Below are 13,767 nucleotides of genomic sequence, written 5' to 3'. Positions count from 1 at the left end.
ACATGTAATAATGCCATTAGAGTTCTTAGATCAACATCCTATGGACAGATGAGACAAAGATCAACTTGTACCAGAGTGATGGGAAGAGAAGAGTATGGAGAAGGAAAGGAACTGCTCATGATCCAAAACATACCACCTCATCAGTGAAGCATGGTGGTGGTAGTGTCATGGCGTGGGCATGTATGGCTGCCAATGGAACTGGTTCCCTTGTATTTATTGATGATGTGACTGCTGACAAAAGCAAGCTGAATGAATTCTGAAGTGTTTCGGAAAATATTATATGCTCATATTCAGTCAAATGCTTCAGAAATCATTGAACGGCGCTTCACAGTGCAGATGGACAATGACCCAAAGCATACTGTAAAAGCAACCAAAGAGTTTTTAAGGCTAAATAGTGGAATGTTATGCAATGGCCAAGTCAATCCCCTGACCTGAATCCGATCGAGCATGCATTTCACTTGCTGAAGACAAAACTGAAGGAAAATGCCCCAAGAACAAGCAGGAACTGATGACATTTGCAGTAGAGGCCTGGCAGAGCATCACCAGGGATGAAACCCAGCGACTGGTGATGTCTATGCGTTCCAGACTTCAGGCTGTAATTGCCTGCAAAGGATTTGCAACAAAGTATTAAAAAGTGAAAGTTAGATTTAGGATTGTTTAGTTTGTCCCATTACTTTTGGCCCCTTAAAAAGTGGGAGGCACATATAGAAACCATTGTAATTCCTACACCGTTCACCTGATTTGGATGTAATTACCCTCAAATTAAATCTGAAAGTCTGCAGTTAAAGCATATATTGTTTGTTTCATGTCAAAGCTATTGTGGTGGTGAATAGAGGCCAAAATATGTAATTTTGTCAATGTCCCAATATTTATGCACCTGACCGTGTGTGTGTGTGTGTGTGTGTGTGTGTGTGTGTGTGTGTGTGTGTGTATATATATATATATATATATATATATATATTATATGTATATATATATGTGTGTGTGTGTGTGTATGTATGTATATATGTATGTGTATATATATATATATATCACAACAATAATAGATATTAAATATAAAAAATACATGAAATTCCTTGGTCTAGGGTCAGCAGACTAATGTTTATAGATGACAATTGGGAGCTCCCAGTAGGTCAATAAGAAAATATTAATATATAGACATAACACAGCGGTTGTTAGTGCATGCAGAGCCGTAGAACGAGAAATGTCTCGTATGTTAGTACATCCACCTATAGTGGGAAGATTTATAGAGAATACTGCAGGTCTCCGTGAGTAAACAGTCTCGCACATGCAGTCACCCAGCAAGAAAGGAGTTAATAAAGGTTAGTATAACCAGTCCATGCTTGGTGGAACCTGGAATTATAGCCTGCACAAAGGTAAATACCGACTCCTGGAGTCAGTGTGTCAGAATCCAGATGACACAATTGTCTGATCCCACTGATTGCCGACGTCCCAGTCAATCAGTACTAGATAGAGTACCTGTATAGGCGGGAGTCAGCTGTATGCGGTCAACAGTGAGCGCGGCTCCCAGCAACTCAGTAGAGGAGAGCCGCGTGCAGAAATGGACGGTTCCCAATGGGGAGTGCAGCACCGGACCGCTGAAAATTGCAAGCACACACCGCCTGTGGGTCCCAGCAGCTTGGGTGTATACACACACACACACATACACACGTGCATAAATATTGGGACATTGACAGAATTTTCATATTTTGGCCTCTATTCACCACCACAATGACTTTGAAATGAAACAAATAAGATGTGCTTTAACTGCAGACTTTCAGATTTAATTTGAGGGTAATTGCATCCAAATCAGGTGAACAGTGTAGGAATTATAACGGTTTCTATATGTGCCTCCCACTTTTTAAGGGGCCAAAAGTAATGGGACTATCAACTCAAAAGCTATTTCATGGACAGATGTGGGCTATTCCCTCATTATTTCATTATCAATTAAGCAGGTAAAAGGTCTGGAGTTGATTCTAGGTGTGACATTTGCATTTGGAATCAGTTGCTGTCGACTCTCAATATGAGATCCAAAGAGCTGTCACTATCAGTGAAGCAAGCCATCATTGGGCTGAAAAATCAAAACAAACCCATCAGAGAGATAGCAAAAACATTAGGTGTGGCCAAATCAACTGTTTGGAACATTCTTAAAAAGAAAGAACGCACCGGAGAGCTCAGCAACACTAAAAGACCCGGAAGACCACGGAAAACAACTGTGGTGGATGACAGAAGAATTATTTCCCTGGTGAAGAAAAACCCCTTCACAACAGTTGGCCAAATCAAGAACACTCTCCAGGAGGTAGCTGTATATGTGTCAAAGTCAACAATCAAGAGAAGACTTCACAAGAGTGAATATAGAGGGTTCACCACAAGATGTAAACCATTGGTGAGCCACAAAAACAGGAAGACCAGTTTAGAGTTTGCCAAACAACATCTAAAAAAGCCATTAGAGTTCTGGAACAACATCCTATGGACAGATGAGACAAATATCAACTTGTACCAGAGTGATGGGAAGAGGAGAGTATGGAGAAGGAAAGGAACTGCTCATGATCCAAAACAGAATAATAACAAGGGAGACGGTATCAACAGGGAAGATAGAATGGAAGAGTGGGAAAGGAGAGATACCAGTGTGGGATGAAGCTCTTTACATAGAAAATGAGTAATGTTCCAATCTGTACAACAATAACATTCTAAGTGGTATTAATAATATAGAGGAACAAATTTGAATATAGTTATCATTTACTTCAGGAAACCAAGCTTGGGAAGGCTGTAGATCTTAAATTCAAGCCATGCATACCATAAGGTAGTAAACTGTACGTAGTGATCTTGTTTTGTTAATGTGAATCATCTATATCCACATAATCTACCCTGCAAATCCATTCTTCTAGTGACTGAGCCTTCAATGGTTGCATTCCTCAAGTGTATTTTATAATCTGTTTAGTTTTTCTATTTAAAAGCCTTCAGTATTTCACCGCCTAGAATTTATTCCGCTGTGTTAATTATCTAAAGATTATCTGTCCAACCAGCCAACTAGTTGATTGGTTGGAATGAAAATCTGGTAACGTATGGGAGTAACTGATGATCAGCAATTTGCTCCTAAATGCCAGAAAACAGATGAAAATGGGCGTCAGACAAGTTTGTTAAATGTTTGATCTAAACAATTTGTTCAAACAACAGTTTTTGTCCATTTTCCAGCGTTTGGGAGCAAATTGCAGATTGGTTGGAATGAAAATCTGGTAAAGTATGAAAGCAAATGACAATCAACTAGTTGGCTGGTTGGACAGATAATGTTTAGATGTGTGGCCAGCTTAAGAGGTTCTATGTAAACAAAAATCTTGGCCCAACCTCTCTATCACCGCCTATTTCTGCTGCCCCCTCCCCCCTTTGCCTCCAAACTACCTGAGTGACTTGTGTGACTGCCTCGCTTTATCTCCTCTAATTCCATTTTCTGCAGTCAGACTTCCACTCTAAACATTCCACCAGGACTCGCTTACAAAAGAAATTCATGCTATATCTAAAGGTCATTTCTCCATACTCCACTCTGCTGCTTTCATCACTGCTGATCATCCTCATCTCCTGCACACCCTTCACGCTGTTTGTCATCGTGACATAGTTCTTTCTTGTTATGTTTTCTTTGTATTGAATCTCTTAGTGTCTTTACCTCTGTTATATCATTTCCTCCACTCCCATTATCTGTTGGGGACAAGCAAGGCTCTATTCTTGGCTCTCTGCATTTCTTACTGTATACATCCTTTTCAGAGCCTCCAGTACTACCTCTACCCTGAGGACACCCAAACATCCCTCCCTGACCTCTCCCCTTCTGTACAATCTTGTTTGACTGTCTCTGCTATTTTTACAGTTGACTCTGCCCCTGCTGTATGACTCAGATTTTTCCGCAATATGGCTTTTAGTTACACAACTTGCTAACAAAACTCTTATCCACTCATTATCTCTACCTTGGCTGCTCATCCTTCCTTTTTTTTTTTTTTTTTTTTAACAACCTCTTACTTTTGCCTACAGAAATTTCCCTTGTTGCTGCGCACTTAACGGATTCCCTACCATCCTCAAAACTTTAAACGCTGTCTGAAAACCCATCACTTTAATAGAGCTTACCCTGCTCCCACCTTGACTAATCTCCACCTTGTCCCAATCTCCACTCTGAGTTCCTCCTTGTTTCATTTGTGCCCTCTTTCAATTAGAATGTAAGTTTTCATAAGCAGGACCCTCTCTACCTATCCTATGTCTACATGTCTGCATTTATTTTGTCCACTTTATGATTGTGTATGTGTATGTATATGTGTAATGCTGGGCATGCACTTTACGATTATCTGGCTGATCCTTCCAATATCGGCAGATCGGCCAGCTAATTACACAGGGAATGCGGGTTACCATTCTGAAAATATTACTCGCTCAGGCATGTCTGATCGTCCAGCAGGGAAGGAATTGGGAAACGTCTCCTCTCCAGGGGAGGAGCACGGGTATCAGGGCCCATACACTGAGATATTTCACAATGTATTCCCATGTTATCTGCTGGATGTCAGGCTGCCAGATAAAATGTCTGTCTGTCTGACAGACATTTTATCTGGCAGTGTATGCCCAGCATTAGTCAGGGTTTCCATACCAGATTTGTCAGTACCAGATAATCAGTGTGAAAAGGTGCGAATTAGTTATGCCTAGAGAGTATGTTAATATATGTAATCAAATGGACATACCTGATTGTCAAATACAGATGGATGTGTACAGATGGGTCCACATACATTTTACCTCCGTGTGCTACAAGTCGCGTTAAACATAATGTGTAAGCATCGTGCGACTCGGTAGTGCCAAGCGTCTTTGTGCGATGTATAATTGCATGCAAAATACTAGCTGTGACATTGCAACGTAGCATTTTGCATGTAGATAGACAGAACATAGGCATGCTACATATCATTTTAGTCAGCAAAAGCTGCTTCTGAATCCTTTTTGCATCGTTTTGCAAATACGACGCATCTGATGGTAAAAAGTTGCATGAGAAGATGGTTAGCACTACAGAGTCACGCCGCAGCATGGCGCGACTAGCAGGGCTGTTTAACACTCAGGGAAGTAAGATGTTTGTGGACGTTTCTGTAGTGGTGTTAAAGCAATCCGTATTTCACAAGGTGGCCTGACGGGCTTCACAGCAAGACTCTTATACACACACACACACACATACACACACACATACACACACACACACACACACACACACACACACACACACACACACACATCACCTGCCCACACAGCAATTCTAAATTAATACATTGAAGACAAAATATTAACATTAATTTTTTTTTTACATTGATTATAGACTATATTTAAATGCAGAAACTTCATCAATACAAACTTTTTGTTTAATCGTTACAGTTTAGTGTTAAAGAAAACTTTCTCTTTGCATTCTACATAAAATCCTTTGAGTAACAGTCACAGTACTTGAAATAAACAAACATACAGCTGTGTACAGAAGCATTTTTTGCATAGTGATCTGCTTATTCAACGTTGTCACATTGTACCATGTATTGCCTAACACTCAGGCACAGTGATATCATTTCAGCAATCTGGTTACTGTGTGTGCATCCCGAGCCTTGTTCAACAGTGCCACCTTGTCATTTCTTATCTGCTTTTTGTAATCACTATACACATACACATTATTGAGAAAGGAGCTTGTTTTGCTGCATATAACACACTGTCCTGCAATTGTATTTGGATGACCTTTAAATTCAGGCGTATAGATCACACAACACTTCCCTTTTAATTCTTGCCAATGTCTTTCTTCATTAGAATCCCTGCATGGATTGTAGGAACAACTTCTGTGAAACTTGCCTGACACCCCTAAATGATCGTCTAAATATTTGTCAACTGTGTCAGAGGATACGCTCCACTTTCTTCACTCGGGATGAATTATTAAAGCTCAAAGTGAAAGACCTTCGGGATTATCTGTTAATGAGAGATATACCCACAGATCTGTGTCGGGAGAAAGAAGACCTAGTGCAGCTAGTTTTGACTCTGAGGCCTATTTCCTACCCAGATGTGACTACTGTTCCCCCCTTTTCATCTAATCACAGCAGCCAGTGGGCCAATATTGGTTCAACTCAAATACATGTAACACAAGACATTCCAAGCGTAAGTGGTCTCTGAGTGTAATTAATAAATTCTAGTTTTGTGTGTGTGTGTGTGTGTGTGTGTGTGTGTGTGTATATCTCAAACTACTCTGAATATTTTTTTTTTGTAGCTAGTAATAAACCTTTTGTTTCACTAATGTCTACCATAGTTCGATTACCCTCAGTAGACATGAAGAAGGTGCCAGACATTGCATTTAGACTTGATTTGGGTTAAAGTATTTCTATTGCTCACCATACACCTACAAATCCATATGGGGATATTTTGAATACATTTTATACATTCATTCGTCCAACATGTTAAGAGCAGCTTTCAATATCTGTTAGGAACAAAACGCTTAAAGCTTTGTACTTCATACCACTATGCAAAATATCTAAAAATATCTCTTTACGTACTGTAAAATATGTAGATAGGTAGCGCAAATAATTTTATAAAATGTTTTACATATGTGGTTTCAGTCTCGCCAAACAGCCATCTTGGTGTGTCTTATTCGCAACTAAACTACTCTGCTAGATTACACTGATCATATTAATGTGCGACATTTGTACATATGTGTGCGAATGAGTCTAGATCTGTATAACAAGTGCTGCGTTGCCATGGATTTTTCTCTATCATCAAGGCTGGGGGGCACTGGACCATGGGGGTTTGCCCTGGGGGAGCAGGAGCTGGCACTTAACTACTGTAAATTTAAAATCATTAGTTCCTCCCCCTGCAACCTTCAGAAGGCCAGGGTCAAGTGCCCGTAGGAGTTTGGCACATTTGTTGACCAGTTTTAGTTAGTATTTTCTGTTACCTGGTAGTGTCTTCCACTGCGGCTATATGTCCTACTGCAGGGTCGGTTTCTGCACGAGGACCTTCCTCAGTTGGCTTTTGAGACCGGGCTTTGCAAGTCTGGAGATTTTCCTCCTTCAGTGATCCGTACTATGTTGCGGGGTCAAAAAATGGTTTCGTTGTGCAATTACCACAGCGTCTGGAAGATCTAGATCATGTGGTGCGAAATGTGCAGAGTTCATGCTTCGAGAACTCTCCTGCCTCATTTCTTGGTATTCCTTCTGGAGGGTTTGGAGGCCGATTTACGGCTTCCTTATTTGAAGGTGCAGATTTCTACACTGGCATCTTATTTCCAGCGGCATCTCTCCCTTCTTTCAGAGGCTTTTTTTTTTTTTTTTACACTGTTTCATCCGTCGATAACTCAGTGGGATCTTAACATATTCCTCTCTTCTCTCAAGCAGGCTCCATTTGAGCCTTTGGGTTCGGCAGACCTTCAGTTTGTTACTTGCCAGATAGTTTTCCTTATAGCTATTGCATCAGCTTGGCATGTTCCGAGTTGGGTGCTTTTGTCTTGGCAGGCCGCCATTTCTCATATTTCATGACGATGGGGCGGTTCTCTGTATGGTTCCTACGTTCCAAACAAAGGTGGTTTCGGCTTTCCACTTGATCCAGGCAATTGTCTTCCCATTATTTCCTTAATTGCGACTTCCCAGGACCGGGATGATCTGGCTTTTTTAGACATATTTGTGTTCTGCAGATCTACTTGGATGGGACTTCCTCCGTCCGCTGTACAGATTCCCTGCTTGTTCTGTACTACGCCCAGAAACCTGGTTGGCCGGCTACAAAGCAGGCCATTGCGCGTTTGATCTGCTCGGTCATCACTCGGGTTTATTCTAGTGCAGGTTGACAGCCTTGATGATAGAAAAAATAGGATTTTTGATTACTTATTATTGAATCCTTTTCCTTTATCATCCATCTGGGGGATGCCATTACATCTGGGTTACGTATAGTGAGCTGTGGAGTCGGGCACTAACTAAGACTGGCTCCCACCCCCTATATAACCCCTCCCCTTCCACCGGAACTTCAGTCTTGTTTTTAGTGCCTTGGAGCAAGGCACTAGATAGGTCATAGCTTTTTTTAGTTAGGTTTAATTTCTTTATTTTGATGTTTGGTTTTGGTGCTTAGTTCCTGGCAATAGATGACAAGCACTAACAGTGGGAGTTAGATAGAATAGAGGTTTGTGTGACCCCCTGTATCCCACTCTAAAGACTGCCTCTGGGAGAGTCACCAAACTACCCTGGGTCTCTCTCCATACCAGACACACATCTGAGGCCCCCTCAGATGTGTGTCTGGTATGGAGAGAGACCCAGGGTAGACCCATTGGCAAAAGAAAAGGTAAACTCTATAATTTTATGTAAAAGACCTTTGTTGCTGTATTTACTGCCTCCTGGCATGTTGTTACTCATGTGGCTACAGCTGTAGGGCTGGCGTGTCTCAGATAAACAGTTTAACTGGGATTATTACTTTTTGGTAATAAACTGGTGATCTATGTTGAGCTTATAATATGGTGATGTGTTTCTCAGTAATCTAGGCAGTAACATATAGGGGTATACTAAAGATTTGTTTGCCTTTTGGTTTTTTGGAAGTGAATATGGACTTTAAGGAGTCTGGAGTTCTTTGCATTTAACAGATAGGTGAATTAGAGTCTTATTTAGCCCCTTTGCTTATTTTTCTATTCAAGCAGTGCTACACTTTTTTGGTAGCTATCTGTGTTGGTTAGACTTTGTCTTTCTCTCTCGGTATGGACAAGCCAGAAACTGGTTCCAAAAAACAGGGATCAGTCACTTTTTATACTTGTACAAAATGTGAGAAAAAATTGCCAAAAGATACGGACCCAGGGTTGCTCTGTTCTGGTTGTTCACAGGGAGATACATTACCGGGAGGTTCGGCTGAAAAGACGGTAATGCCTGATTGGGCCAGATCTATAGTTGAAGCCATAGGTGAATTAAGTCTCTCTCAGGCAAATTATATGATACCCTGTGCTCGAGCTCCTACTTTCTGTTCCCACGGTAGTGCCCAGATAGGTCCAGGATATGGGACGATGTCTCGCTCAGATGGCAACGTCCCTAAATAAAATGATAATGCCAGCAGGGGCCATAACTGCTAAGAGACGTTCAGGCCATTCTTCAGTGGGTTTTCCTGGAGAAGAGTGTTCAGCCACCTCTTCCGAGGAAGAAGGGGAATTGGATTATGATTGGAAAGACACCTCCAAACTGGGAGGGTGACTCCCATTCGGATTCAGGAGTTTCTATGTTGATAGATGCAGTCAGGGAGACTTTGCATCTACAGCAAACAGCTATTCCAGTAACTAGTTCAGTTTCTTTCTTTAATCGTAAGAAGAAACAAGTGTCTGTTTACGCAAAATTTTCACATTTTGAGGAAATATTAAAAGAAGCCTGGTTAAAACCTGATTCCAAATTTCATATTCCGAAAAAAAAATTAAGTATCTTTATCCTTTTTCGGAAGAGGATACCAAGCCCATGGTGGATGCTCCTATTGCTAGGATGATCAGGAATACGTTTATTCCCACAACACAGTCTGTAACTCCTAAGGATAGGATGAATGAGGCTGAACTTAAATCTATATTCACTTTGTCAGGAGTCTTGCTCTGGCCTGTTTTGGCCAGCGCCTGGGTGATGAAGGCTATCAATTCCTGAATGGCCCGGATGATTGCTGAGTTTCAATCAGAGGATTTGTCTGCAGCTAGTTGTTTAGCTGGTCAAATTCTGGAGGCTCTAACCTATATTGGTGATGCTTTAATAGACACTATTCATGTACAGTCTCATATTTCTGCTTTGGCCATTTCCACCAGATGTTCTTTATGGCTTAAAACATGGAAGGCAGACATAGATTCCAAGCATGCTCTAGAGGCACTGCATTTTGAAGGAGGTTTTCTGTTTGGTCCAGAATTATTTCAAATTATTTCTCAGGTCACGGTAGGTAAGTACTTACCTTCCTGTATCAACACCAAAACCAAAATCTCCTAGGTTTCGTTCCTTTCCCATGGCAGAGAAAGCTTTCAGGCCTAGGGGTTCCGTAGAGGTGCCTTTAGGGGGCATGGTGTCTTCGGCACCAATCGCCCTGCTGCTAAGTCTGTGTTACAATCTGCTCAGGAGGATCTCCTACTGAGGAGCTGAAAGCTGAGGTCCCAGGAAAAGGAAGAAATCTGAAGCGAAGGTCCTTTATGTAAGTTCTCCTCATCCACGAGTACCTGATGTTGATGAGACCTGACCAAAGGTACAGAGTCTAACTTGTTGAGAAGTGTTCACCAGTAACCCATCCAAGCGGGATTTGGGTTTAAGCTGCATCCAGCAAGCAGGTCGCGGCCCTTTGGTCAGGTATCCGATACAAGTGGGAAAATGGAGAAACGTAATACCGAGGAGGCCCAGGAGAATGTACTTCAGAGTGAAACACTAGAGTACTCTGTACCCTGCTACTACTGTATTGGCACAGTAGAATAACTTCTGGGAATTGTATACTGGAGGGAAATGGATGAGGCCCACTGTGGACCTAGACACACCACAGGCACAAGAGTGACACTTGTGTTGTATTCGGATGGTGTACTGAGTACACGGCTGAGAACCTAGTCGCACCGCTGGCACAGGAGAGTGACACTTGTGTTGTACTTGAACACGGGATATCAGCATGTGAGCTGAATACTTGAACACAGAAATGGGACACTAGGATTCAGTACTCAGGTGATGTACTGAGTACACAATGGGGATCTTGTCGCAGGGTGAGCACCAGAGTATTGCTCCCGGAAACTGTACTGGATGACGTTCTGAGAACAGACTGGAAATCAATGCAGGAAAAACACTGGAATGGACTCAGTACTCGGGTGATGTTCTGAGTACACACTGGGAAATAACGCTGGGAAGAATCACTGGAAGATTGGTTTTGAAGCCTGGAACGAAGCAACAGCAACCATCAAGGAAATAGTGAAGTTGATCAGACCACTTCCTGTTTACCTGGAGTCCTGTTTATACCTCCCAGGTAGCTGTTCATTGGACGAAGGAGTCAGCTGAGAACTGACACGGCTACCATTGGTTAAGGATCTATCAGGTGATACAGCCAAGATGGCTGCGCCCATAACCATCACCGCAGGAACTCCAATATGGAGAATTGCGTGGAAGTCATCTGGGCCCCGGGGAGACTGCTCAACGCGTCACCCGCCGCCGCAGCTGGCGTCTCACTGCCCTCGTTAGTGAGGGGAAGCCGGCGCTGCGGTAAGCAACAGCTGATCCCAGGCTGAATCCTGACAGTCAGCAGGTCAATCCACATGACTGTCACGGGACTGGAACCTGACCTCTGGTGGGAGGCCACTTACTCAGAATCCGGGAAACTTGGATTCAATGCAGCCCGGGATAAGTTGACTGGTAACCAGGGGTTACAATTTTCAGATTTGGAGGGTTCTGTTCCAGAAAGATTTTTTTTTTTTGTTTGTTTTTCCACTATTCTCCCTTTGGAAAGATTACCATAGGCATGCTCCAGAGATTCGGCTGGATCATCAATTTTCCCAAGTCAATTTTAATTCCATCTTAGAGGATGGTATTTTTGAGTCTTCTCTTCGACAACCCGTGTAAGAGTATTTCTTCCGCAGGCAAAGATTCAGGATCTTTATTCCAAAATAAGGATTATTTTACAGATGCCCCATATCTCAGTCCTCAGGTCTATGCAGGTACTGCAAAGCCATTCCTTTTCACCAGATTCTATGCCCAACCTGCAAAACCAATTGCTTCATCAATGGGTAAAGTCAGACCCTCTATTAAGCAGGCAGATGTTCAGATTCTCTGCAGACCAGTCAGTCACTTCTGTGGTGGCTGCAGGATACAAATCTGAACAGGTGTTGTCGTAGTGAATTTGTTCATTGTCACCACAGATGCCAGCCTAACAGGCTGAGAGCCGGTGGTTCTAGACAGGCACCTACAGGGTCTTTAGTCCATCCAGGAAGCTTCTCTTTCCATCAGTATACTGGAATTAAGGACAGTTCGGTATGCATTGGTTCAGGCTCAATCCCATCTAAGGAGCCTACCAGTGCGAATCCAATCAGACAATGCCACAGCAGTTGCTTATATAAACAAGCAGGGTGGCACACGCAGCTGGCGACAGTGAGGAAGGTTTTTTACATTCTTTATTGGGCAGAAAGTTCGGTTCCACCTATTTCTGCAGTTTACATTCCAGGGGTGGACAACTGGGAGGCGGACTTCTTTAGACGCCACAGTGTGCATCCAGGGGAATGGGAATTACAGGAAGTGTTTGCGGAAATAGTTTCCAGATGGGCGTCTCCAGTAGATCTAATGGATTCCTGTCTCAACAGGAAACTTCCAAGGTATGGATCTCTGTCCCGGGATCTGCAGGTATGCCTGGTGGATGCCATGACAGCACCTTGGGTGTTCCGGCTGGGATACATCTTTTCTCCTCTGGTAATGTGGCACGGCTGGTCATTCTGTTGGCTCTAGACTGGCCGCTCCATCATTGGTATGCAATTCTTCTGAACATATTGGCAGACTTTCCGTATCGTCTGCCCCTGTGTCCAGATCTGTTACTTCAGGGTCCATGCCATCACCCCGATTTGCCTCACTTGGCTTTGACGCCATGGTTCTTGAATCCAACATCTTGAGGGCCACAGGGTTTTCAGAATCTGTTTTAAAAACCATGATACAGGCTCGCAAACAAGTCCCTTCCCAGATTTATCATCTGGTATGGAAGATATATATTTCTTGGTGTGAACGACACAAGTTTAAACCTGAAAGGTTCCAAGTGACTTGTCTTTGTCTTTCCTGCAAGATGGTTTGGTTAAGGGTCTTAGATTGTCCTCCCTTAAGGGACAAATTTCGGCCCTGTCATTCCTGTTCCAAAGGAAATTGGCCACCATTCCTGAGGTTCAAATCTTCTTGCGGGGGTTCTTCGCTTACAGCCTCATTTATGTCCTGACTGTTCCTCCTTGGGACTTGAATTCTAGTTTTGGAGGTACTTCAAAAGGCACCTGTTTGAGCATTGGAATGTGTGAAATTGTGATACCTCACTTTGAAGGTTGTTTTTCTTTTGGCCATTGCCTCGGCCAGAAGAGTATCTGCGTTAGTGGCTCTTTCTTGTAAATCTCTGCTTCTCATTTTTCATGAGGATAGGGTGGTGTTACGCACTAAACCTTCCTTTCTCCCGAAAATGGTATCTGCTTTCCACATTAACCAGGATATTGTCCTTCTAGCCTTTTGCGAGGCTTCAGTGACTAGTGAAGCTTCTTCCTTAGCACTGTTGGATGTGGTAGGTGCATTACGCATTTACATGGAGCACACTGCGTCTTTGAGGCATACGGATTCTTTGTAGGTGTCGATTGATGCACCAAAAAGAGGCTGGCCAGCCTCGAAAGGATCCATCGCTAGATGGGTCACTTCTGCCATCCGGCAAGCATATTTGTCTTCAGATGTGACTGTTCCAGCTTCAATTCGAGCCCACTCGACTCGTGCTGACGGGGCGTCTTGTGCCGTGCGGCATGGTGCCTCAGAGCAGCTGTGCAGAGCAGCTACCTGGTCATCCGTACACACTTTTACAAAATACTACCGCTTCCATACATTTGGAGTGAGAGACGCTAGTGTTGGGTGAGAAATTCTTCCACGGTTGGTTCAGACTCTTCTCCCCCTTAAATTGGCTTGCTTTGGTAGATCCCAGAGGTAATGGCATCCCCCAGATGGATGATAAAGGAAGTATGATTTTTACTCCCGTAAAATCTCTAACTTGGAGTCCATCTGGGGGATGCTGGGATCCCTCCCTTGTTTGCTTTTCATACTAGTTAGCTGT

At 42.9% G+C, this 13,767-nt stretch overlaps 1 protein-coding gene across 3 annotated transcripts in view; it reads left to right on the top strand.

The window, feature by feature from the left end:
* The window catches only part of RFFL (ring finger and FYVE like domain containing E3 ubiquitin protein ligase), a 64,398-nt gene that overhangs the window by 33,845 nt on the left and 16,786 nt on the right, over positions 1-13,767 (top strand). For 2 of the 3 annotated variants that reach the window (XM_088445956.1, XM_088445957.1), the window contains exon 3: positions 5,800-6,141. The exons of the other annotated variant lie outside the window; for it this stretch is intronic. In XM_088445956.1, the coding sequence (XP_088302082.1) occupies positions 5,800-6,141 (342 nt within the window). The remainder of the gene's footprint in view (positions 1-5,799; positions 6,142-13,767) is intronic. 3 annotated transcript variants of the gene reach the window in all.

The sequence above is a fragment of the Taudactylus pleione genome, unplaced genomic scaffold (assembly GCF_031769625.1).
Source record: "Taudactylus pleione unplaced genomic scaffold, aTauple2 ptg000391l, whole genome shotgun sequence".
Lineage (NCBI taxonomy): Eukaryota > Metazoa > Chordata > Amphibia > Anura > Myobatrachidae > Taudactylus > Taudactylus pleione.
This window is presented reverse-complemented; position numbering and strand designations above follow the sequence as displayed.